Here is a 27,270-nt window from a genome sequence, read left to right on the forward strand (position 1 = left end):
AGCCTCCCAAAGTGCTGGGATTATAAGCAGGAGCCACTGTGCCCAGCCTCCACCTTGAGTACTTAGGAACATTTCAAGTCTTCTAGCTATTTTGAAATACATAATACGTTGTTGCTAACTATAGACACTCTACTTTGCTACCAAACAAATACAGAAGAATACCTTCTATTTAACTGTAGTTTAGAGACTCTCTTCATCCCCCCCGCTCCCACCCACACACTCTTCCCAGCATTTGGTATCTATTCTCTGCCCCCACGAGATCAACTTTTTTCATTGACATGTATTAAAGCATTCAAATAGTTCTATAAGGCAGATACTGTTATTATCCAATTTTTAAAAATTGAGTAAACAGAGCCACAGAGAAGTTATATAGCTTGTCTAAGCCAGGCAGTCTGGCCTCTGTGTTATGTGACCTTACCAAAACAGTAGGAAAAGGAGTGACTGCATTCAGTGTTCTAAAATGATCACTATGGCTGTGTTGGGGTGAATGGTTTAGAAAGGGGTAAAGGTGGAAGTCAGGAGTCCAGTTAGGAGGCTATGGTGGTGGTCCTGAGGAAAAATGATGGGAGCTTAGACTACAGTGAGTGTTGGCGGGGTGATGAGAAAGGACAGACTGTAAAGCATCTGGAAGGTAGAACTTTCAGGATTTGTGGATGTGTTCCTCCAAGCCCTGGTGGGTTTCCTTCTCACTTACAGGAAATGCCAAAAACTCTAGCGTGGCCAATGAGGTCCATGTGAGCTGGTCCTCATCTCCTTTTCCCCTCACTCCCTCCCCTGTAGCCACACTGGCCTGCCTTTCTGTGAACAGATTAAGCATGATCTCACCTTTTGCATTTGATGTTCTTTCCGGTATCAGGAAAGCAGCTATCCACATGGTTTTCCCCCTCAGGGTTCTGCTGAAGTGTCACTCTATCAGAAAATGCTTTCTTGGCCACCCTCTATAAATTAACACCTAGCCTACCACTCCCTGTTCCTCTACCCTGCTTAATATCTTTTCATAGTGCTTATCACCATCTGTCATTGTACATATAATGTACATATGTGTATATATACACAAACGTATACACACATAAAACATGTGTGTGTATTCCATGAAGATGGGGATTTGGTGTGTTTTGTTCACTGTGGAACACAACCCCCAGAATAGTGCCTGGCACACAGTTGCTGTTTAATAAATATTTGTTGAATTAATATTAATGAAATAGACAAAGAGAGGAGCAAAGAATGGCTCCAGCATTTGGGGACTGAATAATGGTGCCACTTACTGAGGTAATATTGAGTGCTTTTTAAATGAGAATTGGGATCCCCTCCTCCAAACCTCCTGCCCTGAATTGCTTTGCATACTGCAGATCGAGAGAAGTCCTTTCTTCCTCTTTGGCCAGTGGAAGCCTGTGACAAGTCCAGACTCCTAGGGGTCTGAGCTCTCCTTTTCTTCCCGTGGAGAGAAGGGAAAAACTAGACATAATCCGAACTGATTCTCAGTTCCTGAGACTGGTGTGACATCAGTTTGATCTAAACCCCAAACCGATGTTTCATTTGTCGTTGACTGTGTGTATGGTTTTGGACAAACAATTGGCCTCCCAGTTTAAGAGACAATCTCACAAAATGCTTTTTTTAGTGCAAAAAGAAAGAAATGAAAAAAAAAAGAGCTACCATTTTCCTCATTCCTGCAGGTGCCCAACCAGGTTGACTTGTTGGAGTGCATTTTCTGCATTCTTAATAGATAGCTAGCAGGAAACGCCTTGTACAGTCCCAGCTAGAGGGGCGGAAAGTAACAAGGAGGTGGGGGTACAAATCCTCAGCTCCTGCTTCCGCAAGCACTGAGTTGCTCTGAAGTGAGCCAGGTAGCTCTGGCCATCTTTTCCCAGCCATAGAATCAGGTGATGATCCAGAATTAAGGTAAGAGAATCTGGGGATTTTGTTTCTGGGGAGGAGGAATGAAACTTAACTGGGAAGAAATGGGGGAGTCATCAAATGCTTTGCTCAATGAGGTACAGTCTGGTCCCCTTGGGGATTTTGTTCCAAGTGATTGTTTGACAAACCAACCCCTCTGACTTCCGGCTCCACCCCAGAGTGCTAGGTACCATTTTGGAGAAGTGTGGTAAGTGCGTCCATGCAGGCAGACTGTGGTAGAGGTCTGGCCAAAACGCTGGTTTGGGATTCCATGTTCAATGATTTTCTTTCTTTCTCTTTCTTTCTTTCTTTCTTTCTTTCTTTCTTTCTTTCTTTCTTTCTTTCTTTCTTTCTTTCTTTCTTTCTTTCTTTCTCTTTCTTTCCTTCCTTCCTTCCTTCTTTCCTTCTTTCTTTCTTTCTTCTTTCTTTTCTTTCCTTCTTTCTTCTTTCTTTCTTTTTCTTTCTTCTTTCTTCTTTGAAGAAGAGGGAAGTATTTGAGGGAGCACTTTGTGTCTTTATATCTTGTGAGACGGAGAAGTTGCAAACTGCAGGTTGTTTTGTAATTATGCCATTCTGGCAGTACCACTGGTAAAACTTGGCCTTGGGATTTTGTCTACTATGAGAGGCTTTTGCTATAAACCAGGCGCTGATATGGAAACAACTTATCTGGGAGACACCCAGCCTTTGTTTAGGCTCACTGACATCCCCTTCAATCCAACTTTGCAGCATCTCTTTCTCCTAGGCAAGATACACCCCAGCAATTAACTCAGGAATGAAGAGACCCCTTATGGAGGTCTCATTTGAGGATGAAGCTTCTCATGTTTCTCCGAGGTACAGTGAGATGCAGTTCTTCATAGGACTAAGCCAATGGCAGTTCTCAGAATTTTAATATTCCTTAAATACACTTTCTCTCCACTGGGGTCCAAGTGCAGCCCAGGGAGTTGCTTGTGAGCTGATCCAGAGAAGTAGTCTATGGCTTTCCTTTTGATTGTGTATGGTGTGTTTGGGGAGGAAAAAAAGGGCATAGGTAGTACTTATTTAGTGAATACTGAATTTATTATTCAGGATGCCCACTTGCCCATGGTCTGAGCTCTCCAAGGTGAAGGGACTGAGACACCACCTCCGAGTTTCTCCATCTCTACTATTTCCTGACTGTAGCCACTTGGCCTGGGATCTGGGGATGCTACCTTAGGAGACATGCTTCAGGACCCCAATGTCCTTAGGGTTCTATCAGCTCCTTCCTTTGTGGCTTCAAGTGGAGTTAGAAAAGAGAGACTGCGAGCTGTGTCAAGGCTGAGTCTTGAGCAGTGGCCACTGGAAATCCTGAGAATGAGAGGGTAAGTCCTCTAAAGGTGATCACTGGCCCATCCAGTAGCAGGCAGAGGCTTCAAGGAGAAGCTCTGAGGAAGCAGACAGAGTTGGGAGTTGCTGCCTGCATTATCTGAAGGAAACCAGATGGCTGGCTGGCTAGCTGGCTGGCTTAGGGTTCTGGCTTGAAGCCCCCTAAGGAGTAGGAGGTAGATACAGAGACTGAGGCCCATAGAGGAGAAGGGACTATTAGACCTACCAGGTACTCAGTCGGGGTCAGTGAAGGTAGGACAAACATTGACAACAGAAAGATCTGGGTTGAAATCACAGCTCTGCCACTCCCTAGTTGTGCAGCCTAGGCAGTCTATTTCACCTTCTTTAAGCCCTAAATTGCTCACCTGTAAAATGGGGGCAATACCTAATTTGAGGATTATAAAAATTGGAGAAAATAGATGTATAGTTTCTGACACAGAATGGGTGTTCAAGTGCAGCTTTAAAAAAGTACTGCCTCCATGCTTCTCATTGCCTATAATTCATAATACTTTGTTTTTTCATTTCTATCACTTCAAGTATCAGAATAGATCATGTGCTTTTTTAAAACAGAGCAAGAATTTACCTACAGTGAAATGCAGAGATCTGAAGTGTAAAATTTGATGAGTTTTAACAAATTTATCCATTCACGTAGTAACCATCTCCCTCATCTTCACCAAGATGTAGGACATTTCCAACACCCCTGAGGGCTCCCTCATGCCCTTTCCTAGTCAATCTCTCAATCTCTACCCCACAGGCAACCACAGTTCTGAATTTCATCACCATAGATTATTTGTGCTTATTTCATGTATGTGAAATTGTACAGTATGTGCCCTTTGGTGTCTGGCTTCTTTCACTCAACATGTTTTTGAGATTCATACATGCTGTTGTGGAGACTGGTAGTTTGTTTGTTTCATCTTTTGTTGAGTAACATTCCATTGTATAAATATGTCACAGCTAGTTTCTTTATTCTCCTGGTGACAAACATGTGGGTACTTTCCATTTTTGGTTACTATGAAGAAAGCTGCTGTGAACAGTCATGTACAAGTCTTTGTGTGGACATAGTTTTCATTTCTCTTGGCAATGTCTACCTAGAAGTGAGATTGCTGGGTCACAAGGTAAGAATGTGTTTACTTTTATAAGAAGCTAGTAGTTTTCAAAGTGCTTGTTCACTTGTTTTAGAAAGTAAGGGTGCAATGGATTAATATTTGAGCTAGTACCTGGTTTTGCTTAGCATAACTGTCCACCAGAGGAAACACTGGTTACTGAACACCTACTTTGTGCTAGGTGCTAGGAATAAATAAATGAATATAACGTGCTTCCTGTTCTCAAGGATCTCATAAACTAGAGAGAGAGAAACAGTCTATTAAACTAGTCATTTTCATTAAATTGACAAGGATGAATAGATGAAATCCATCTTTAGCCAAAGCACATGGCAAGTCAGATTGGGTGGTCAAAGGTAAAGAAGCATCTTGACAGGCTACTTTTCTAGTAAAGGAAGGCCACAGCATGTCTTGAGGGCCCACTGTGTGCCAGGTCCTGGCCTGGATCCAAATAGATGGCCTTTGCCCACAAGGAACTTTCAAGGTAGGATATGATGATACCAATGATGGAACCCAAGTTCAGTACACGACTATTGAGCATCTACTCTATTTCAGGCATTGTTCTAAATACAGAAGATATGGTGGGGAACAGAGATGACAATCTTAAAACCTTTCAGGAGCTTTCCACCAATGTTGGCAACATTGGTGTAAAAATGTTTTTTACACGTCTGTATTTTTTTCAGAATATATTTGTTGGAGTCCTTAGAGATGGTGTTGTTTGTAACTGCTAGTTTCTAAGATGGGATGCGGGTAGGTGTGGGACACAGTCTTACATAGATTAAGGCATCAGGGGGAGTAGGAAAGTTTGATGTGTTTACTCCACTTGCGTGTGAATGGTCAAGATGGAAAGCAATGCCTACTATACAAGCTGAGTCGTCAAGCACCCAGTGGATTGCCTGGTCAAGCTCTCCATGGGAGCTCATGCCTACAGGTAGTTCTGCGCCCACCTTGGCTTATTCATTTAGGAGAAAGGCACTTCTCCAGGAGGCAAGTTATACTGCTATTTGGCCTCAACGTCCTCCCACCTCCCCATTTCCTGATGCTCTCTCTAGTCACGTTGCCCGTTCATTTTCATTTGTAAGAGAAGACCCCTTCTCAGTACTTCATGGAGCTTTGTCCTATTGTGCCTTGAACACTGATTAGACAAGGCTCCTCAACAGCGTTGTCACTGAACTTTGGGAGCTATATGGCTCCCTGGGGCCGCAGAAAGCATGTGTACCTGGTGGAAGCAAACGGCTTGCCCAAGGTTACTGCTCACCCAAACCACATCCAAGCCACTTGGTAGAATAATGCCAGTGACATTTTGCCTTCAGTCCACAGGTATCACCTTTGTCACTCACAATGGAAGAAGAAATGAAGAAGAATGCCATCCGGCTGCCCAAAGGCAAGCAGAAGCCTATAAAGACGGAATGGAATTCCCGGTGTGTCCTTTTCACCTACTTCCAAGGGGACATCAGCAGTGTAGTGGATGAGCACTTTTCCAGAGCTCTGAGCAATATCAAGAGCCCCCAGGAATTGACCCCCTCGAGTCAGAGTGACGGTGTGATGCTGAAGAATGGTGAGCATGTGGGGAGGGCAGGAGGCTGGGATTCCCTATCAAGGCTGCCACGGACAAACCAGTTCTTTGATGTACTTGACACACTTAGACACATACATGTTTGCTAAAGGCAAGTCGCTCTGACTAGTTAGAAGCCACAGCCATTCCTAGAAGTTTAACATTAAAATGGGGCTGCCATTTACTACTCCAACCTCACCTCCCCAGCACTGTCCATCAGTAACTGGCTTCCTTCTGTCCTTCATGTTTGCTTTGATCTCTTCCTGGCCTTTGCACAAACTCTTCCTTGTCTGTGAAGCTCTTCCCTCCATTCTCCTAATTAACCCACATTCATCCTAAGATCACTTCCTTAGGACAGCTTTCCCTGACCACCCATACCCCCAACCATTGAAATATCCTATTATAGATTCTCCTACCATTCTTTAACTCTCCTTCACAACCCTTCACAATTGCAGCTTTTACACTTGTATGATTATTCGACTATTGCATACTCCCCCATTAAATGAAAGTTCTGTGAGGGCAAGGACCATTGCTGGGTTTGTTCAATATTGTGTTTCCAGCATTTAGAAACAGTAACTGTGACACAGGGGCAACCAACAAGGATTTGTTGAATGAGTAAATGAACACACGAATGTGCAAATTTCTGAGCACTATATCTAGGTTCAAAGAACCTTGAACTTTCCATAAAAGACTAAAACGTAGATCAAAATCTTGTTGAATAAACCAGCAGAACAGAAACGTGTTATGATAGTTTTAAAATGTTGATAATATTTGCATTTTATATAATTTATTTCCATACATTATGTAATTTATAACTGGAGTGTTCCCAGTTGTAGAGAGGTGGTTTTGAAAAGTTTTAAAATTGAGGCTGGCCAGGTGTGATGGTTTACACCTGCAATCCCAGCACTTTGGGAGGCCAAGGCAGAGGATCGCTTGAGGCCAGGAGTTTAAGACCAGCTAGGCCAATGTAGTGAGACCCTGTCTCTATAAAAAATAAAAAAATTATTCAGGTGTAGTGGCTCATACCTGTATGTCCAGCTACTCAGGAGGCTGAGGCAGGAGGATCACTTGAGCCTGGGGGTTGAGGCTGCAGAGTACCACTGTACACCAGCCTGAGTGACAAAGCAAGACTGTCTCAAAAGAAAAAAAAGTAAAGCTACTGAAATAAAAGAAGTTCAAGGTAAAAATGGGTGCTGTTTAATCAAATTAGTTCACCTATTTTATTATTTTCTTCATCACGTTAAATGCTGGGTTCATTGCTCAACACTGAATGAGAGCTCCACAGCTATTCACTGTTATCATTATCAGTATTTTTCTTCTTCTGTGTTTTAGAGACAGGGTCTCACTCTGTTGTCCAGGCTGGAATGTGGTGGCTCACTGCAGCCACAAATTCCTGAGCTCATAAAATTTTCCTGCCTCAGCCTCGCAAGTAGCTAGAATTACAGGCATGCACCACCACACCTGGCTAATTAAAAAAAGATTTTTTTGTACAGAGAGGATCTCACTGTGTTGCTGGGGCAGGTTTTAGATTCCTGACCTCAAGCAATCCTCCCACTTTGGCCTTTCAAATTGCTAGTATTACAGGTGTGAACCCCCACACCAGGCTAGTATTATTATTACTAGTGGCCTGAGAGAGCAGGAACACCAAAACAACCATGAAAGGAAAATGCATGTCCCATGTAGGTGCTCCCAGCCTCTTCTCTATTCATAGTGGATAGTTTGGTGAGCAAGGGCAGGGGCCAGAGGGAAGTAGATGAATAGTCTTGCCATCTCTTTCCCACCCTTCACAGGGCCAGGTGTGTCTATTTGGTAATTGTTAAGAAGTAAACAGTCGTACATCTCAAAGCAGTTACTTCAAGAGAGCTAAGTCAAAATGTGCACATCAAAATATCCATGTCTGAAGGAAGCCTTAGATATCACACTAGCAAGGCTGCAGTATGACTTTCATGGGTCCCGGACACTTTTGTCTTCATGGACCTCCTTCCTCCACAAAAACATAAAAAGTTACATTTTATGACTGGATTGGTATAAAGATGAATAAATCCAGCCTGGGTTCATGTTTTAAATATATTCAGTATCATCACCATATTCATTTTTTCTTCTGATTTTAAAACATTTTTGTGGACCTCTAAAAGTATTAATGGGCCCTAGGCACTGTGCCTCCTGTGCCTAATGGAGAAGTCACCCTTGCCAGCTGGATGTGACTCCATATGGCTCCCTTTACCTTTTTGAAAAATAAGCAAATAGATCAGGGTGTGGTGGGTTTCAAGAGCTCTTTGTTGGTGTTGCCGAGTGCACACGTTCAGTGACCTGTTCTCACTGGAAGAGATGCATACCTCCAACTGGGGGCCTTTGTGGAAAGTAGACAAGTGGAGCCTCTGCCTGCGGGCAAAGAGCTCCCCTGTCTCCAGATGCCATCATTCTGGCTTTGCTCTTTGGGTCTGCAGAGGGAGTTGATGTGTATCTGATGTATTCATCTTTGCAGAGTTTACTTCTCTCTTAGAAATTACTTTTACAGTCAAGCAATGTGGTTTTCACAGAGAATCGTGTGGGTTAAATAAATATGTGGAAGGGCATGGGGTAGCAGCAGATACTAAAGGAAATGATGTGGAGCTTGCTGTTCAAATGGGCAGGAGGGGACGTGGGGAGGTGATGTCTAAGGGTGTGCTGAATAATCATAGCAGGAGCAGGAATGACCGTGGTCTTGAATCATTTGAGGGATTGACATGTGCTAAGAGGTGAGAAATATGGTGTGTGGGATTCAGAAGATCTAATCGGCTCCTTGGAAGGGTCAAAATCCCTGGCACTTAATACACAGACAAGTATACTGACTTTGGCTCTTTGTCTCTGATTTATTTCTGAACGCGTTGGCTTGGATTCATTATAATCCCTTACAAGCACCATCAAGCCACGGTGTCACTTCCTCTTGCTACTTGCCTGGTAAAACCCAAGCTGGGATAAAACCAAAACTGGGATAAAACTCTTGGCCTATTGCACCTTTTCTCTGCTTCATTTTGCAGCAAAACTTCAAAGTGGTATTTATGCATACTGCGTCCTTTCCTCTCATGCTCCCTAGACTCCATTCCTCTCATGTTTTCAACTTCATCACTCCTTGAAATCACTCTTATCAAAGTTACCCAGTGACCTCCACTTTCCAAATCCAGGAGTCCCTACCTGTCCTCATCTGATTTGACCTATCACAACATTTGCTGCAGAAGATTGCTCCCTCCTCCTGGAAATACCTCCTTCACTTGCAGTCAGTCCATAAAATTACGCTTTCTTGGTTTTCCTCCTGTCCCTTGGTTGCTATTCCTTTCGTCTCCTTTGCTAGATGTCCTCCTCCTTCAACTTCTAAACATTCCAGAGCGCCAGCGCTCAGGTCCCCGACAACTCCTTTTTTCCATGGACACTTACTCTCTGGGTCTTAAATGCCATCTATATGTTGATCAATTCCAAATGCATATCTGCAACCCAGAATGTATTTCACACCTGCCCATCCAACTGCCGACTTGATCTTCACTTAACATGTCTAATAGGAAACTCAAACAAAACAGCTCCCAAACTGAACACTTCATTCCCCCGTCACCCTGCTCTGCCCACAGCCTTTCCCATCTCGGTAAATGGCAGCTGCTTCCTTCCAATTCCTGGAAGTTATGCTTAACACCTTTGTCTCACACCCCAACTCCAATCCTTTTGGAAATTGTGTAAGTTGTATCTTCAAAGTGTTCAGTATCTGACCATGTCCCCTCACCTCCACTGCTATCACCTGGGTCCTAGAAGCTATCATCTCCCCGCCCCCATAGTTGTTACAGTTACAGTTGCCTCCTAATTGGTCTCATTGCTTCTTCCCTTCCTCCCCTTCAGTCTATTCTTAGGAGGGCAATCAGAATGGTAGCATTAAAATGAAATTCACACCCTAGAACTCTTCTGTTCAAAACTCCCTGACAACTTCCTATGTCACTTGGAATCAAATCTAAAGTCTATAATGGGGCCCTATCTCCTCTGGGCCCCCATTGTCTTTCTGGTCTCATATCTTACCACTTTCTGCCTTACCCACTCCAGTCTAGGCTCCTTGCTATTCCTAAAATATGCCAAGGACAATCCTGCCTCAGGCCTGCCCTTTGTGCATGGTCTCTCCTATCCCTGGAATGTTCTTTCCCCAGATACCTGCATGGCTTAACCTTTCTCCATTCAAGTCTCCACCTGGATGTCATGACTTCAAACAGTCCTTGTCCGAGTAATCTATTTTAAAAAAATGAAAACCCCAACACTCTCACTTCTGTCCACTTATCCTGGTTCATTTTTCTTCTTAGCATTTGTCACTACCAGGCACATTATATGTTGTAATTCTTTCTTGACTCCTCTTTCCCCTCACCCTCTGAGCTCTGTGGCAGCCGGGACTCAGTCTGTTAACTGCTGCTTTCCAAGTACCTAGTACAACGCCTGACATATGGAGGCACTCAATACAAATGGCTTGAATGAATGAAATTGTGATTTGGATCACAAGGTGTTGACCCTACAGATGGGGTCACCGTAGAGAAGTGCTATGGTGTGGTGTACAGCTTTAGAACCACCCAGCATGGGGCCAGGCCAGCTCCATCACTTACTAACAGTGTGATCTCCAGAAATATCAATTCACCTCTCTGTGCCTCAGTTTCCTCATCTCTAAAATGGAATATTATTGAATTTTAGGACAGTGCTTGCAGGGAGCCAATGAGATAATGTATATCAAGTGGCATATAGTAATTGCTATGTAGTCCAAAGCTTGAGTTGAGTTTTAAACAGCCAAGATAGATGTGAGGACCTGTGTTCGAAACACCAGGATCACAGAGCAGCAGGTCTCTCCCATAAGCCTCCAGGCTTTCGGGGGTTCTGCTGCGTGGCTGCTGTAGAGTTTCCTATGCCTTCTGACTTCACCCTGTATCCTTCTGTGAAGCCCCTGCCCCCTAAGGGAAGTCGGTTGTGGCCTTGTTTCTTGCCCAAGCCAGCCTTCACAGGCCAGACAGAGGCGGCTTGCTCCTCCATCTTCCTTCTTGGTTGTTGCCTTTTCCCTATGAGAAGCCCACAGATCCCTTGCCTGTGAAGATGTCGTCTGCCTCACAGTGCGAGGTGTGGGCTAGGCAAGTATTTGTCTGCTGATTGAGCAAATGGAGGAAAGACTGCCTCCCTCAAAGCCTCTCTTATCACCATTGGGAGTCAAGTTTCTCATAAGCTCTGCTGCCGCAAGGGAGGGCCCCATGAAAGACTTCCAGTCCCACAGAGGTTCTCACTGGAGGTGTTATATGACATACATATGGCTTTGAAAATGGTGGGAAATCTTTCAAGTGGACTTTCGTCACTGACTGTTAGCATCCTCTCAACCCCTACACGCCAACACCAGGCCATCCAGCCCAGCTACGCCATGCCAAGTAGAACAGGCTCCCATTCATGGGCTCCTATGGCAGACTCACCCACATTCTAAGGGTTCTCTGTTGAGCCAAATATGCAAAGCCCAAACACAGAGACCCGTGTGGCTAGGAAATGCTGTCAAATTTCCTGGCTTCTCTTCCCCAATCAATGTTTTTTTTTTAAATTTACTTATGGACAATTTATACTGGCTGTACTTCAGAAAAGAAAATAACACGTTGAAGGTATCCTTGAATTATCTCTGTTTTAAAAGGACATTGAGAATTTTAGAATTAGTAGCTAGAGAAGCTTCAGTAACTATTGTTTGTAGTGGGCATGATCCTGGCACTTATGCCAGCCTGTGTTCTTCCTATCCTGTTCCCAGACCAAGTCCTAAGGCTGGCCTCAGGCCTGGTGACATTGCTGCTGGGCTGCTGGGAGAAGGTGACAGGGCATATACCTGGGTTTTTATGCCAATCTCAATGGGTCCAGCCTCCTTCTCTCTCCCCTCCCATCTGCCATAATCAGTGAGGGTAGGGAAGAAATGCTGACTTTAAAAAAAAAAAGTGTGACTATCGGCCAGGCACAGTGGCTCATGCCTGTAATCCCAGCACTTTGGGATGCTCAGTCGGGTGGATCACAAGGTCAGGAGTTCAAGACCAACATGGTGAAACCCCGTCTCTTCTAAAAATAGAAAAATTAACTGAGCATGGCCGGGCATGCCTCTAATCCGAGCTACTCGGGAGGCTGAGGCAGGAGAATCACTTGAACCTGGGAGGCGGTGGTTGCAGTGAGCCGAGATCACGCCACTGCACTCCACACTCCCACGTGGGTCACAGAGTGAGACTCTGTCCAAAAAAAAATGTTTTTTAAGTGTGAATATCTATGTGAGATATAGTCAGGCTAGTTGCTTATGGCCCTTGTAAATACCGATAGTTTTCTGTCTTTCTTTCTCGTAAGGGAAAGGAATCTATCCGCACAAACATGTAGAGCTCCCACTAGATGCCAGACACCACACTCAAATTAATGCATTTTACTTCAGTCTACAAAATCCATTGTGATTTGTAAGGTTCAAAGACAGGCAAATAGAACCTATGGTGTTAGAAGACAGGATAGTGGTTGTCTTTGGGAGGAGTCTTGACTGAGAGGGAGTACAGGGTGCTTCTGGGTGGTGGTCAGGTTGGTACTCGAGCTGGGTGCTCATTACCCAGTTTATGAAAGTTCCCCCAGCGGCACACTTCTATTTGTGCATTTTTCTGCATGTTGGTTGCGCTTCACAAAACCATTTTGCAATGGGTATTACTATCCTTATTTTACAGAGCAGGAAACTGCAGCCCAGAGAAGGTAAGTGCCTAGAGATGGGTAACACAGCCAGTGAGTGATAAAGATTGAAACCCAAGTCCATTGATCTCCAGAGCCAGTGTCTTGACTACCCCATTGTCCTGCCTTTGTATACTCTGACAATGCCCTAGCAAGAGAATCTAATACCTATAAAGACTATCGCTCATAATGTGTATAATGGCTAACACATTTGAAAACTTTCTGTGTGCCAGACCCTTTGCTAGGGGCTGTCACGTGCGTTATCTCATTGAATCTTCACACCAACTGTTCAGGTTAACTCTGACTGTGTCCATTTTCCTGATGAGGAAACAGGGTCAGACAGTCTAGTGATTTGCCCAAGATTTCCCAGCTAAGATGGGGAATCTATAGTATTTGCCACAGAAAGAATCTATTTCATGTCTTAGCCACTCAACTTTTCAAATACTAGCTCATATTCTGTATTTGATCTCCATTTTCAGTTGGGAAAAGAAACAGATATTCATCCAAAGACTAGGTACCCCAGGGAGGCAGCTGTGAAAGAGGGGAAGGAACTGAAAGGCCCCTCTGGTGCCCTGGAACAGGACCGTCTCCTGTAAGCTGTCCCTCTGCCTCGGGTGTTATTTTGACCTCAGCTAATGCAAATAATGGGCTTTTTGTACTTGGGCGGAATGAATGAAGTGCAAATGCCACCAGCAAAGAGAGCAGAGAGGGGAAAGTCAATGTGCGTGTGTTCAGAGGGCTCTTGGTTTCGACTTCATCATAAAATGAGATTTATAAGCCAGACATGGTGGCTCACTCCTGTAATCCCAGCACCTTGGGAGGGTCAGGCATTCAAGACCAGCCTGGGCAACATAGAGAGACCAATCTCTACACAAAAAAATATTAAAAATTTGTCCAGGTGTGCTGGCTCACACCTGTATTTCCAGCTACTCAGGAGGCTGTGGTTGAGGTGGGAGGATCATTTGAGCCTTGGGAAACTGAGGCTGCAGTGAGCTACGATCTTGCCAGTACACTCCATGCTGGGAGACAGTGAGATTCTGTCTCAGCAAAAAAAAGACAAAATTTGCATTAAAAGATGCAGAAAGAGGGAGAAGAGAAGGAAAGAAAAGAAAGGATGGATGGAAGGAAATTAGGCAATCATGGATTAGTAATTCACAGCTGTGGCTCATCTTTTGGGAGCTTCACGGGTCAACTGGTTTCTTAAGTTTTTGCTTAAAACATAATTTTTGCTATTTACAAACATAAAATATACTCATCTTTGGAAATTTAGAAAACACAGATAAGCATTCAGGAAACAAAAAACATGTGCATCTATGTGCGTGTACTAATTTTGACAACATGGCATCATTTTGTGCATAAGGGTTGTAACCTGCTTTTAAAATTCAACAGTGCCATATTCAGTTCTCCATGCCATTGAATGTGCTACCACAACGTCATTTTAATAGCTCAAGAGTATCCTTTTATAGATGTACCAAATTTATTCAAATATTTGGATATTTAGGTTGTTGCTACTCTTTCACTATATTAAATCAATCACTTTGAACATCTTTGTAGGTATATTTTTACCTCATTGGCTATATCCTTAAAATAAATTGCTATATGTAGAATGCTTGGGTCAAAGAGTACATGCAAATTTTAGGGTTTTGATATATATCGACAAATTTCTCCCTAGAAATGTTATGTCAATCTGCCAGGCCTCCAACCGAAGGAGCAAGTGAAAGTGCCCAGCTCACTGCATTCTTTGCAATATTGGGGAAGCATAGTTGGCAGGAGCATGAGGTTTGTAATCAGACACCTCTACCACCTGCTAACTGTGTGGTCTTAGACAAGTCACTTAACCATTCTGGGTCTCAATTTTCTTACCTGGGTGGCTGTGAGGATCACATGAGATCATGTATGTAGAGTGCTAAGTGCCTGCCCATAGTGAGCACTCAATAAATGAAAGATATTCTATATTTATAAATGGTTCCTGCCCACCTCTGAGGTGTTATTCCCGGAGAATGGCCACAGACTGAGCAAAGACTTCTGAAATCTCTTTTATAACCAGTATCTATTCCATCCTCTGCTGCTGTTATGGGCTCCTTGGCTCAGTCATTTCTGCCCTTCCGTTCTCCAGCACTAGGTGACTGTTAGCAGGGAGGATTCTCAGGTCTCATACATGAATTACCGTCTTGCTTTTCTCATGTTGATAATGCTGAGTATTGCAAACCAGTAAAGAAACCCAGAGTGGGTTTCCAAACTGAGATGATTAATAATAACAATAGCAACAGCTGTCGCTTATTGAGTATCAGTTGTGTACCAGGCACTGTACTACTAAACCCTTTACATGGCTTATCCCATTCAGTCTCGTAACAGTCTCAGAAGTGGTGGGGATTTGCTCGGTGTCACACAGCTAGAAAGTGACAGATCTGGGATTGGATTCCAAGCCTGTCTGATTTCAAAGTCTATTCTTTAACCACTTTCGTGCTGTGCTCTTTAATTTAGAAAGGTTCAGTGGGGAAGGGTGTGTGTGTGTGTGTGTGTGTGTGTGTGTGTACATGTTTGCGTTAATGAGTATGGACGTGTACATGTTTGCAACTGTGCACATATATGTGTGTTTGTGTGTAAATGTGTGTGCACTCATTAGAATAATACTTTCTCAGGGCCACTATGTGCTAGGCACTGTGCAAGTTCTTGGGGATATGATGGTGAACAAAAGAGAAATGATCCCAGCTCTCGCAAACCTTACTGAATAATGAAGACCAATAGTGAATGAATGAATGTAAGAATGAAGAAATAAATAAATTATAGGTTACTGCCACGAAGGAAATAAACAGGGTGCAGTCACAGAAAGTAACAGGGTCACAAACTTTAGATTGGAGGTTGAGGGAAGGCCTTTCTGAAAGGGTGACATTTAAGTTTGCATGTTGAAAAACTAATCTTTACATATTGTCTTGCCTTCGGTTTCATAAGAAGGTCCAGCCATCGCCCATCATTCACTGTGAATGGTGTGAGATGCTGGGCAGAATGTCTGTGCTATGAGGGCTTGGACTTCTGTTTCTATCTTTTGCGTTTCACTGAGTGACGGCACTCCGGTAACACTGTGCAGGCCTCTCAGAATTTTTTATCTTGTACACTATCCAGTCAAACTGAACATTCAGGAGAGCTAGGAGAGGTTTGTATGGGAAAGAGGACCAACGTCCCAGACAACCTCTCCAGCTGGTCAGTCTTCCTTTGTCTCCACATCCACCCTCTCTCCATTATGTTGGATAGATGATAGGCTCCAGGTTTTAAGCACTGTCTAGAAGAGCTCTTTCCCTCCTCCCTCCTTGCCTGAGTGGGTGTTGAGAATGGGGAAAACATTCATCCTTGTCCTGAGCCATTCTGGACATTTGAGATCTCAGATTCAGTGGCTATCACAGGCACAATTAGATTAGTGTCTATGGGACCAAAGGACACTCCAACCCTCTTAACCAATCCACATGAACTTTGTAAGAAGAAACTAAGTACCTCTTGACCCTCAGCATTCTGCTTTTGCAAAATGGGGTCCAAGCAACTACTTCCCTTCCCATTACTTATCGTTCCCATTACTAATCAATTTCCTACTTGGCTAATCTGTTTTGCTACCTTGGTTCAGTCTCTTAACATCCCTATGCCTCATATTGTGGTTTTAACTCCTAGAGTTGTGTGAATGACCAGCACAGGTAAATGTTAAGCCCTTTATAAAGTTCTGTGGAGTCCCTATTTGGTGTATTTAAAATACCAGCTGTAAAATAAAACTAGATGATAGCAACAACCAAACACTTTTACTTCTAGAAAAGTATCCTTAAGGAGCTAATTGGATCCAGGTCCAAAGGTATCTATACAAAGATGCTCATTGAAATGCTGTTAACATAATTGGAAAAAAATGGAAATAACCAAGCAGTCCACATATATGACATTTGCTGAGGGTGAATGCTACTTCTGAAAATTAATATCTCCAGGCCAAAAGCAATTCAGTGCACAAAGAGAGTGATTACGCTGATTTGGGATAATCACAGTCTGTTTCATATTAAATGAGGGTACTGCATGTCCTAAGCACAAATTAGAAACAAAGTGTAGCCCCTGACAACTAGGCAGTTTCCATCTGAACAGGCCTTGCAGGCCTCATACATATGACTTAGGGGCTGAATGCCTGAAATGTGGAAAGCAGAGTCCCAGAGTGTTTCGAATATTTCTCTTAACTGCTTCCCTTCTAGGATTCTCTGAAATGTTAAGGGAAAGTGGGTTGGTGTGCCACAGTCCAAAGTCCTGTATGGTCACCGGGTGCCCCAGAGCACAGTTTGTTAGCCACATTACTCCCTTACCTTTAAAGTACAGCACTTTAAAAAGCTGGTGTTTACCTCCCTCCCTGCCTACCTACCTCCCCTCCTTCCTTCCTTCCTTCCTCTCTCTTTCTTTCTCTCCTTCTCTTTCTTTCTTTCCTTCCTTTCTCTCTTTCTCTCTCTTTCTTTCTCTTTCTTTCTTTCTTCCTTTTCTCCTTCCTTCCTTCTTCCTTTCTTTCCTTGTTTCTTTCTTCTGACTGAGTCTCACTCTGTTGTCTCAGCTCACTGCAATATCTGCCTCCCAGACACAAGCAATTATCCTGCCTCAGCCTTCTGAGTAGCTGGGATTACAGGTGTGCACCACCATACCCAGCTAAATTTTGTATTTTTAGTAAAGACAGCATTTCACCATATTGGCCAGGCTGGTCTCTAAGTCCTGGCTTCAAGTGATCTGCCCGTCTCGGCCTCCCAGAGAGCTGGGATTACAGGTGTGAGCCACCGCACCTGGCCTATTCATTTCTATAGGAGGCTTTTCATAATATTTTAATGAAGTAAAAATGGCTTTAATAACAATATATGTTGTGAAAACAATGAATGCATGAATAGAAACAAATCCTAGAAGGAGTATACCTGCAGAGGACAATGGCTATTTCTGGATATTATCACTAGGATAATTATTTTTTTAGCTTTTCTGTGTTTCCTTCAAGGTAAAAAAAATGAAGTATGTATTACTGAAAAAAGCTACATTCATTTTGAAAACGATAAATGCCTAACATGTCTTCTAAATCTTCCTTGTCAGATGATAGCATGTCTCCAAATCAGTGGCGTTACTCTTCTCCATGGACAAAGCCACAGCCAGAAGTACCTGTCACAAACCGTGCCAACTGCAGCTTACATGTGCCTGGTCCCGTGGCTGTGAATCAGTTCTCACCATCCCTGGCTAGAAGGGCCTCCATTCGGCCTGGAGAGCTGTGGCATTTCTCCTCTGTGGCCGGCCCCAGTTCCTTAGAGCCTGGCTACTCTCATGCCTTCCCGGCTCGGCACCTGGTTCCAGAGCCCCAACCTGATGGGAAACGTGAGCCTTTCCTAAGTCTTCTCCAGCAAGACAGATGCTTAGCCCGTCCTCAGGAATCTGCTGCCAGGGAGAATGGAAGCACAGGGTTGCTCTTCAACATGCATCCCGGCTCCGTCCACTGTAAGGAAATGCCTACAGATACTTGGAGGGGTGCCTCTGGTTGGTTGTGGCTGAGAGTGAGTTGGCATGAGATGAGGTGCCCAGACTAATTGCTGCCACTCTGGACATAGGGCTGCTGAGGGACAGAATGTTCGCTTAAATGTTCCATATATTTTCACTATGCTTCATTGACATTCACAGTTTAATAGCTAAAGGGTTACATAGATAGTCAGCCAGATGGACTAGGCCCAAAGTACTCACCCTAGCCCGTCAACTTGGCCTTACCTTAGAAAAATGATGGGCTGCTGCCTAATATCGTAGGGTCCTGTGTTCACATCGTTGGGAGCAATTAAATAAGGCATTTGCCAAATAGAGCTCCATGACGTACCTACAGCCTCAAACTGTAGCCTCCAAACAAGTTGCCAACTTGCTGTGATGTCAGGCTCCAGACGAAAAACAAGGGCAATCTATACCAGCCATCTGCTCCACACATTAAAATTCAAAGCAACGGTAGAGGCAGCCCCATTGCTGCTTGGAGATGTAACAGTGCCTGGCTGTCCCTGGCTTGCTCCTGCACTCTGGGAAACCTGCTTGGTTTCCCTTGGGTTCCTGCTCCCTGACCGCCACCCCTCCCCTGAACTAAAAACTCCCTTAAGGCTCACTCACTTCTTCATTCACTTATTCACCCAGCAAATATTTAATTAGTGCCTACCAGATGCAAAACATCCATCAGAAAACAAGGCTCCCTTCTTTGTAAAAGGACCGGGAAGAATTGGCATTAATTATACTTCCACCAAAAATTCAATCTACTCTACAATCAATCTACAAGATTTGCCTTTCATATGAAACACGTATAAATATATATTTTTTTATAGTTTCGTGGGACCAAGTCTGCATCCTCTGGCATTCTGTACTCTGAATGAATTTTCTTTTGTAGCTTCCTTATCCATATATATATGTGGTTCTAGTGTTCCAAGCCAGCAAGAAATTACTGGGCACTGTCTTTACCCTGAACTAAGCGTACAGTAAACAAAGGGCCTGTTCAGCATAGCCTACCTCAGTCAGGCACTGTGTTCCATTCTAATGTGGAAAACAAATTTCCCCATCAAAATACCACTCTGTCATTCCCAGAATTTGATTAGCAATGTACTTAAGGAGTAAATCATAAAAGTGGCATGCTTGGGAAACCTGTGAAAATTCGTACCCCTCTACTCTCTTTGAAAAGTCCTTTCTTACTGGATTTACAGGGAAAATTAGGCCAACTGTGCTTGTATATATGCCTGTGCATGCACACAACAGAGCCCTGTTTCAATAGTTGGTTAGAACACAGAGGGTTGAAGTCATCACCTTCCAAACATAACAACTCTTTACAGTTTAAATCCAATTCAGCAAATATTTTGTGAGCATCTACTATAAGCCAGGCACGTCATGGTGAAACTATAATGCAGACATTGTCCGACTCCAGAAATCTCAAGGCACATTCACAAACAAATGGTTATTACCAAAGTCTGCATGCTCTGCTCATGTTGACATCAGTTGTATTAATTGGTGACTGGCAGTCTAGGACCTGTTGAGGAAGTCAGTGACCCTTAATCAGAAACACTGCCTTGGAAAATGGGGAACCTTAAAAACAGTAGCTTCTCTGTTTTTGTAGCATCTGATAAGAGAGAATATGCCTGATATTCATAAACTTAGGGCCAGGCAATGTGGGGCCCCCGGGGAGCTACTGGGCACTTTCTAACCTAGTTCCAGAAAATTCAGTTCCAATAATGTTTTCTTCTTTTCTAGATAAGAAGTTATATGTATCTCGTGGAGCTGCCAGTACCAGCCATCCAAATGAAAGTAGGTATCTTGTCCAGCCTTAGACGGTATCTTGAGACGGTCTCTGTATCTTGAGAATGAACTTGAGAAATAAGGCTCCTGTCTACTATCAGAGACACTGATAGTGTAAAACCCAGGGTCTCCAGTAATGGACGGGAGCCTTATTTCTGTCACTCAGTGTTTTCACAGATGGAATTTGTTTCATTTTAGCCTCAAAAAAGAGTGTATGCACTCCTTATCTTGTAAAATTTTATTTTGCTATAGAAGCAACTCTCCTTAGTTTCTTTTTTCTTGTCTTTTCTTTCTTTCTTTTTTAACCTGAGCTGGACTTAACTGAAGTAGCCAAGGTGACTCAGAAAAATGAAGAAATTCATGAGGATGAGGATTAGCTTGCTGTGTCCCAGATGTTCAGTTTTCAGCCTAGTACACAGGGCCACCCCAGGACTCTGCAGTCAGGGAAAATGTCAACTAAGGCGTGAGGCCAGAACTCTGGGCTCCACACTTGATTTGAAAGTGGTGTCACTAGGTACTTACAAAAGAGGACAATCTGGGTGGAATGACAGGAGAATCTTCACCACCTGGGTTCAGGGTTCAAATGCCGGCTTTATCATTTACTTGCTTCAGGAACCTGGTCATATTTCTTAACCACTTCATGTTTCAGTTCCAGAATAATGGCTGGTGCATTCTTCTAAGCATTGGCATACATTAAGCCATCGAGAAGTCTCTTGGAGGGCATCTTGTGTACCCCAAGCTGTACTCTGGTTACTGTGTTTAAGACAGGACCCAAGCTGCCTGTGGTGCCTCGCACATGTAATCCCAGCACTTTGTGAGGTCAAGGCGGGAGGATTACTTGAGCCCAGGAGTTAGAGACCAGCCTGGGCAACATGGCAAGATCCCCATCTCCATAAAAAATAAAAATAGAGAGGACGCAAAGAAAGAGCCACTACCACAGCCCCTGATTTCAGGCATTTGACAGTCTTGTGTGAAGTAGGGGTGAGGGCAATTTATAGACCCCACTAGAATGTCAACTCCATAAGGGCTGAGACTTTATTATTATTAATTGGTGACTGGCAAATAGTTGAAACACAGATGGTTTTATAGTTTCATGGAAACCATTGTATCCCTAGCACCTGGCACAGAGGTGTAGTTATTTGCTGAATAAATGAATGAGTGAAGGCTGGAAACAATAAAAGGCATTTAACAAGAAAAAGGGAAGAAATGTAGTAATGTAGAAAAAGTTATTCCAATGTAGTAAAAAATTATTATTTGAGATCCTTGTGTGAGAGACAAACAAGCAAACAAAACAGAAACCAACCCCAGTGATAAATTGGCATTGCCTTCATGAGGAGATTCATTGACAGCTGGTTCAAAAGCCTTAGCATGGCCAAGGCGGGCATCATGTAAGCCCTTGACCAAGGGAATGAGGTCTGCTGACCTTACAACTTATGGAAAGCAGCATTGTGGTGTTTCCTGAGTACTTGTTAATAGTTTCTACATTTGCTTATTGTGAGTCTCAGAATTACTGGTAACTTGATGCTTAAAATTGTTCATAGGCTAAAACTAACAGCAGCAACATGTATTGGGTGTTGACTATGAGCCACATACCACATACTCCATCTTGCTCAGTCCCCACCATGACCTTGATGTGTATATGAATATGTCCTAGGTGCTTTACTCAATCGATATTCAGTAAGTAGTGATTGACTAAATGAATATCCCCATTTTATAGATGAGGAAACTGGATCTCAAAAAAAGTGAAAGGACTTGCCTTAAGCCATACAGCAGCAAGTGGCAGATGCAGTATTATCTCTTTGCTCTCATAGTGTCACAAAATCATCAAAAACAAATCCAGGTTAAATCAAGTGTACAACAGTGAAAATTAGTGACTGGTGAGATTATTTTACCACACATTAGTTCACTGTCTATCTGGGGCCCGGACACTATCCTAAAATAAAGGAAGGGGGATGCAGAAGGCTCAGAAAGCAAGCAAAAGAGCCAAGAAAAATATGCCTTCGGTTAAGGGGGAAGGAATGCCTGTGGTGCCTCAACTACTTCCCTTGCAGAGAGTAGTTGAGGAACAGTGGCTATGCCAACAGGCCAGAGTTTGCCTTTCTACTACTGTGGCCCTGGCCAGAGGGAGGTAGCCTGGAGCTGAGAGGAAGAGAAGGGGCTTCCTAGGACTCCAAGTGAAAGGTCAATGGAACCCAGCAAAGCCCTTGCTCTTAAGCATGACACCAGTCTCCCAGTCTTGCCTGATGGTACGAACCACCTGGGGAGCTTTTTCACTGCCCAGATACTGCTCCTCCACTTCCTGTTTGGCATGAGACTCAGCTGCGTCTTCATGTTTTATTCTTTATATAATTTATATTAACCTCATTTCAAAGTGAACTGCATGAACCAACCTTTCAGTGGTAATTTAGGTTATTATGAAAGACTTCTTATGTGAGGCTCTAGAAAAATATTTGTCAAAAAAGGGAGACAGAGTCTCCCTGCCCCTTCGATATGGTGTTAGTCCCCTTGTGTGAGCTGTCCCGCAGCTATGAAGGAGGGTCCATGTGGAGCAGAAGAGTCATCAGGGCCAGAAGAGTAGTCAGAGAGACCTCAGAGAAAAACACTCCAGAGGTGACTCCCACAAACATTGGTCAAAAGTTTTAGTGAATTTGATTTTTTTTTTTTTGGTCAGTAGAAATAGATAATGGTTATGTATTGCTTCAATGTCTGCAAATAATAATAACAGTTGATATTGTTAATTGCCAGACACTGTATCGTAATATACACTGGAGATATAACAGTGAATAAAATTGTCTTGGTCCCTGCCCTCATAGTTAATAGCTTCATGGGGAAGACATAGCCACCCCCAAAGGGAAAATGCAAAATATTTGCTAGTTATGATGAGTGCAGTGATGAACATACATGAGGTTTTGAAATAGGGAAAAATGGGGGCCAACTTTAGATAAAGTGTTCAAGAAAGGCCTTTCTGAAGACATGATGTGTGATCAGGGATCTGAATGAAGTGAGAGAGCCATCTCTGGCAAGAATTAGGGCGGAGATGGAGGGAGGTGGAGAAAGCTGTCCCTGCCAGAACCCGACGTGTGTGTGAAGAATGGAAAAAAAAGACCGGGGTGACAAAAGCGCAGTGAGAAAGGAGAGAATGTGGCATGAGACAAGGCTGGAGAGGTAGGCAGGGGCCAGGCGGTGCAGGGGCCTTATGGGTAACATTGGAAATTGAGATTTCATATTCTAAGAGACTTTGTGAGCCATAGAAGGATTTTAATTGTGATCCAATTTGCATCTGATGTCATCACAAAAGCTGTTGTGGGGAGGACACATTGAAGAAAGGCAAGAATGAAAACAAAGAGGCAAGAATCATGAGAGGATGATATCCTGGATAAGGTGGCAACAGCAGAGATAGAGGTATTTGAGATCTGTTTGGGAGGGTTAGCTCTTAGGACTTGCTAATGGATTAAATGGGAGTGGCAAAGAAAGGGGAAGAATCCAGGTTATCTCCTAGGTTTCCCGTTTGAGCAAATGGATAGGAGAACACAACTCTATTTTGGCCATGCCAAGTCTGAGGTGCCTGTAAGTTATCCAAGTGGATATACCTTTTAAACAGTTGTATATGTAAGTGTGGAGTTCAGAAGAAAGTCTAGGTAAATATTTGGGATGTATATTAGTCCTGTGCATAAGTAGTAGTTAAGGCCATTGGATGTGATCACCTAGGCAGAGGATGTAGACATAGACGAGAAGAGAGCTGCGGACAGAGGCCTGGAAGGTGCCAATATTTAGGGATTGAGGACATGAGGAACCAACGGAGGAGACTAAAAAGGAGTATCCAGCATGATAAGAGGAGAATCGGGGCAGTGTGGTATATAACAGAAGCTAAAAGAGGAGAATATTTCAAAACATAACGAGTGATCAACTGCGTCAAAGACTGTGGAGAGATCAAATAAGAGAAGGTAAGATGAGGAAAAACTCCTTTCAGATGTGGCATCAGAGATTCTTGTAGCCTTGTTAAGAGCAGTTTTCATTATGTGATGTGAACAGAAGCCAGGTTAAAGTTGGTTGAAGAGTGAACTAGAGATGAGAATATGGAGACAGTAAATTCAAGGAGCGTCTTAGAGAAATTTAACATTGCAATGATAAAGAGAAAAAAAAGGTATTAGTTAAGGGACTAATGGGGTTTGAGAAGGTCTTTTTTTTTAAGAAGGCAAATATTAGAGCCTCTTTGCATGACAATGAAAATGATCTAATGTAGGAGGATAAAGATAATTTGAGGAGTGAAGTCATTGACAGAAGGGACATGTAGAAGCATTGACCTTTTATAAGAACAGGGCCTCTTCTGCCACTGAAAGTATACAAAAGAAAGCTAAAAAGGACACAGATGCAAATTGATTTTCGGGCTTGCTTGTGAGGAGACTAAAAAATACTAATCTAATGATTTCCATTTTCTCAATCAACTGTCGAGCAAGATCATTAGCTGACAGCAAGAGTATGGGATATTTAAAGAGAGTGAGAAAGTATAAAGAAGTCTTCTTGGGCATTGGGAAAGCAAGCCTGATTGTAGACAAACATGAGCAGGATTTCTGGGTGGTGATCTGAAGTCTGAGCTCACGAGTTTAAAGTGTGAGCTGTCAGCTGGGTTGTGCGATTTTCATCAGTGATGTTAGGTTAGTGTAATGCACAGAGAAGGAAAATGGGGACCCTCATCTAGGGGTGAGGTTGTGGCAGTGAGCATGAAGGATAGAGAATAAGGAAAAGGAGTTGAGGGTGTTTGCAAGTTGGTGATTATAACAACAGAATGTGGTATCTAAGTTGCACAGGGAAGGAAGTAGAGGCAGATGGACGTTGACAGGCTAATGGAGGTTGATGGATTGGAGGTTATGTAAAAACATGGTGATAAGACTACTTAAGCCAGCTGCATGGGAGGTGGTGGCTGGAGAGTGGATATTTGAAACTGAGATTGCAAGGGTCCCCTGTATAGATGAGAAAGTCTAGGGTGTGATCGCGGGAATGGATGGTTGAGGTAGAGCAAAGTACAAGCTTGTGAGAAATAAGAAGAGTGACAAAAATCATGGAAGTAAAGCAAAGTAAGAGCCAGTAGCTACCGACAACAGAGGTTCTGCTTTTATCCTCATTCACAGCTGGGAAAGTTGAGGCTTAGGAGGTTAACTGACTTGTCCGAAGTCAAAGTGAGTGCCAGAGTCAGTTTTCAGTGACTTCATATTCTTCGGTTTTACCCACCAAGGTAAGGTGCAGCTTGACCCTGCAACAATTTGCATGGTCTCTACCACATACAGACACATTGCCTTTTTAATAGAACAGTAGTAAACGTTTATTGAGCATTTGTGTGCCAGTTGCTGTTCTAACCACGTTATATGTGTTTAACTCACTTAATCCTCACTAGAATCTTAGGAGGTAGTTTTCATTAATATCCCTATTTGACATGAGGAAAGTGGGGCACAGACAGGCTAGGTAACTTGCCCAAGGTCACACAGCTAGGCAGTGGTGAATCCAGGACTGAAACCTGAGTTCACTGGACCCCAGAGTCAGCTCATGCTTATTCTATTTTTCAGGTAGCCAGTCTCCAGAGAGAAGAAAAGATCTGTTCTTTTATTGAAGTTCAATTTGAAGAAGAGAATTCTTTTTTCCAATCTGCTTACGATTTTCTACTATGAATCTAGAGGGTCTAGAGATATCACTGTCCTTTTCTGTTTCTAGGTGTTGAATTAGGAACAAGTATATGCCCCTTCTAAAATTGTGCATATCTCTTCCTTGGCACCTATGCCCTATGGCAAGGCTTTTCAAACTTGTTAAGTGAATTCTCAGCATATATAAATGATTAAGGGCACTGTTCTGGGATGGGAGCATGGAGGCCCACCTGCTTGTTCTTCTCACTCCTCATGGCACCCATGACCTTGTTACTTAGAAATCAGACTCCTCTCATGTTCCTCCAGCAGGGTCCTTCTAATCAAGACTGACCACATAGTATCCTATGGGGTCGTCCCATCATGTTTCCAACTGAATCAAGATCCCAGGAACAGCCTGAAGCTTTTCAGCCTGAGCCAGACTGTGACCAACTTCATTCTTGCCTCTACCAAAGGCAAAATGAAAATAAGGTGGGCAAGACCTACTGAGAATAGGTTGAGGCTGCGGGTTTCCTACATTTTCAAAGTCTGGAAAGAAGCTGAAAAGTCTCAGTCTGGCCCTGATGAATGACATACGTTCCCTTGAAAACTTTGTTTCTCAATCCTAACAAAGTGACCCCAAAATGAAATTGTTGAGAAATCTGAGAACTTACTTACTAGAAATTAAGTAATCTGCCTGTCACATGTTGGGCCTGTGGCTGTAGCAGAACTTATTCTGTATCCAGAGCATTTCTTGGATGCAGTTCCATGCGTTTCTCTCTTCCCTTCCTCTGAGGGTGAGGACTCCGGTATCTGACATCCCACAGGTGTTCATCTGGATCCTGGAGGAGACGTACAGTTTTCCATAGGGGACTAACTGGCTTTCATTAACAATGTAACTTCTCCTTTAGGTCTTTCAGAGTTAGTGACTCCTGGGAAATACTCACTTACACCACCAAACCACTGGGGCCACCCACATCGATACCTGCAGCATCTTTAGTCAAGTTGGAGGAGAAAGACCACACTTGGTCTAAGACACGGCAGCAGGACATCCCTGCAGATTGTTCCAGATAAAAATAAAAGCTTCTCAAACCCACTTGCCTTCCCAATCTGTTAAGCAGCTTCGTGTCTAGTATGAGCTCAGTACTTGCCCTTTGAAAATCCCAGAAGCCCCTGCTGTCAATGTTTCCCATCACACCCTGCTTGCTCCTGTGTAACAGCTCAGATGATGAATAATAAAAAAACTATACTTTGTAGGATCGTGCTGTTCTGGGTTCTACTTTCTTTCACATCCATCATTTCATTCAAATTTCCCAGCGACCCCAATATTGGCGTTATTATCTTCATTTAATATATGTGGACACTGAGGTTGAGAGAAGGTAAGTGATCTGCCTAAGATCACATGGCCAGTAGCAGGGTCAACACTGAAATCCAGGCCTCTGAACTCAGTGCTCTTTTCACACTGCCACAATACTTATCAAGGGTTAGTATTAGGATGGCTCTTAGATATTTTCCCCTCCCATTCGCTATGTAATGAAGAACACAACTCTTGCACGAGTGGATTGGTGATCTTGGCATTAATACAGCAACTCTTCTGTCTCAAGAACAGTTTTTTCAGTGTGTTACATATGTTTCCTAGATTTAGTAAGAGGAAAAAAAGGCTAAGGGAGTACATTTTCTAAGTTGCTTACCTGCAAAGTCTATGTGCTTTAGGTGATAGAAAAATTTGCTGTAGAGGTTGATTCTAGAACACCTGTAGCATATAATTGTAGAA

The 27,270-nt window shown here is 43.2% G+C and overlaps 1 protein-coding gene across 1 annotated transcript; it reads left to right on the forward strand.

Annotated features, from left to right (window-relative positions):
• The first annotated feature begins 1,758 nt into the window (after nt 1–1,758).
• VGLL1 (vestigial like family member 1) lies at nt 1,759–26,752 on the forward strand. Its single transcript, XM_002763318.7, has 5 exons — nt 1,759–1,899; nt 5,648–5,892; nt 17,677–18,072; nt 19,840–19,893; nt 26,408–26,752. Exons 2-5 carry the CDS (start codon nt 5,676–5,678, stop codon nt 26,494–26,496), a joined length of 756 nt encoding a protein of 251 aa, XP_002763364.2. The 5' UTR covers nt 1,759–1,899; nt 5,648–5,675; the 3' UTR covers nt 26,497–26,752.
• Nucleotides 26,753–27,270: the final 518 nt, after the last annotated feature.

Source organism: Callithrix jacchus, chromosome X (genome assembly GCF_049354715.1).
Source record: "Callithrix jacchus isolate 240 chromosome X, calJac240_pri, whole genome shotgun sequence".
NCBI classification, from domain to species: Eukaryota; Metazoa; Chordata; class Mammalia; order Primates; family Cebidae; genus Callithrix; species Callithrix jacchus.

Excerpts from the sequence above, each read along its gene's own strand:
- VGLL1 (XM_002763318.7), top strand. The coding sequence starts at position 5,676 with ATGGAAGAAGAAATGAAGAAGAATGCCATCCGGCTGCCCAAAGGCAAG. Across the intron at positions 5,893-17,676 it reads CGGTGTGATGCTGAAGAATG|ATGATAGCATGTCTCCAAAT; the intron begins GTGAGCATGTGG and ends CTTCCTTGTCAG. Across the intron at positions 18,073-19,839 it reads GCATCCCGGCTCCGTCCACT|ATAAGAAGTTATATGTATCT; the intron begins GTAAGGAAATGC and ends CTTCTTTTCTAG.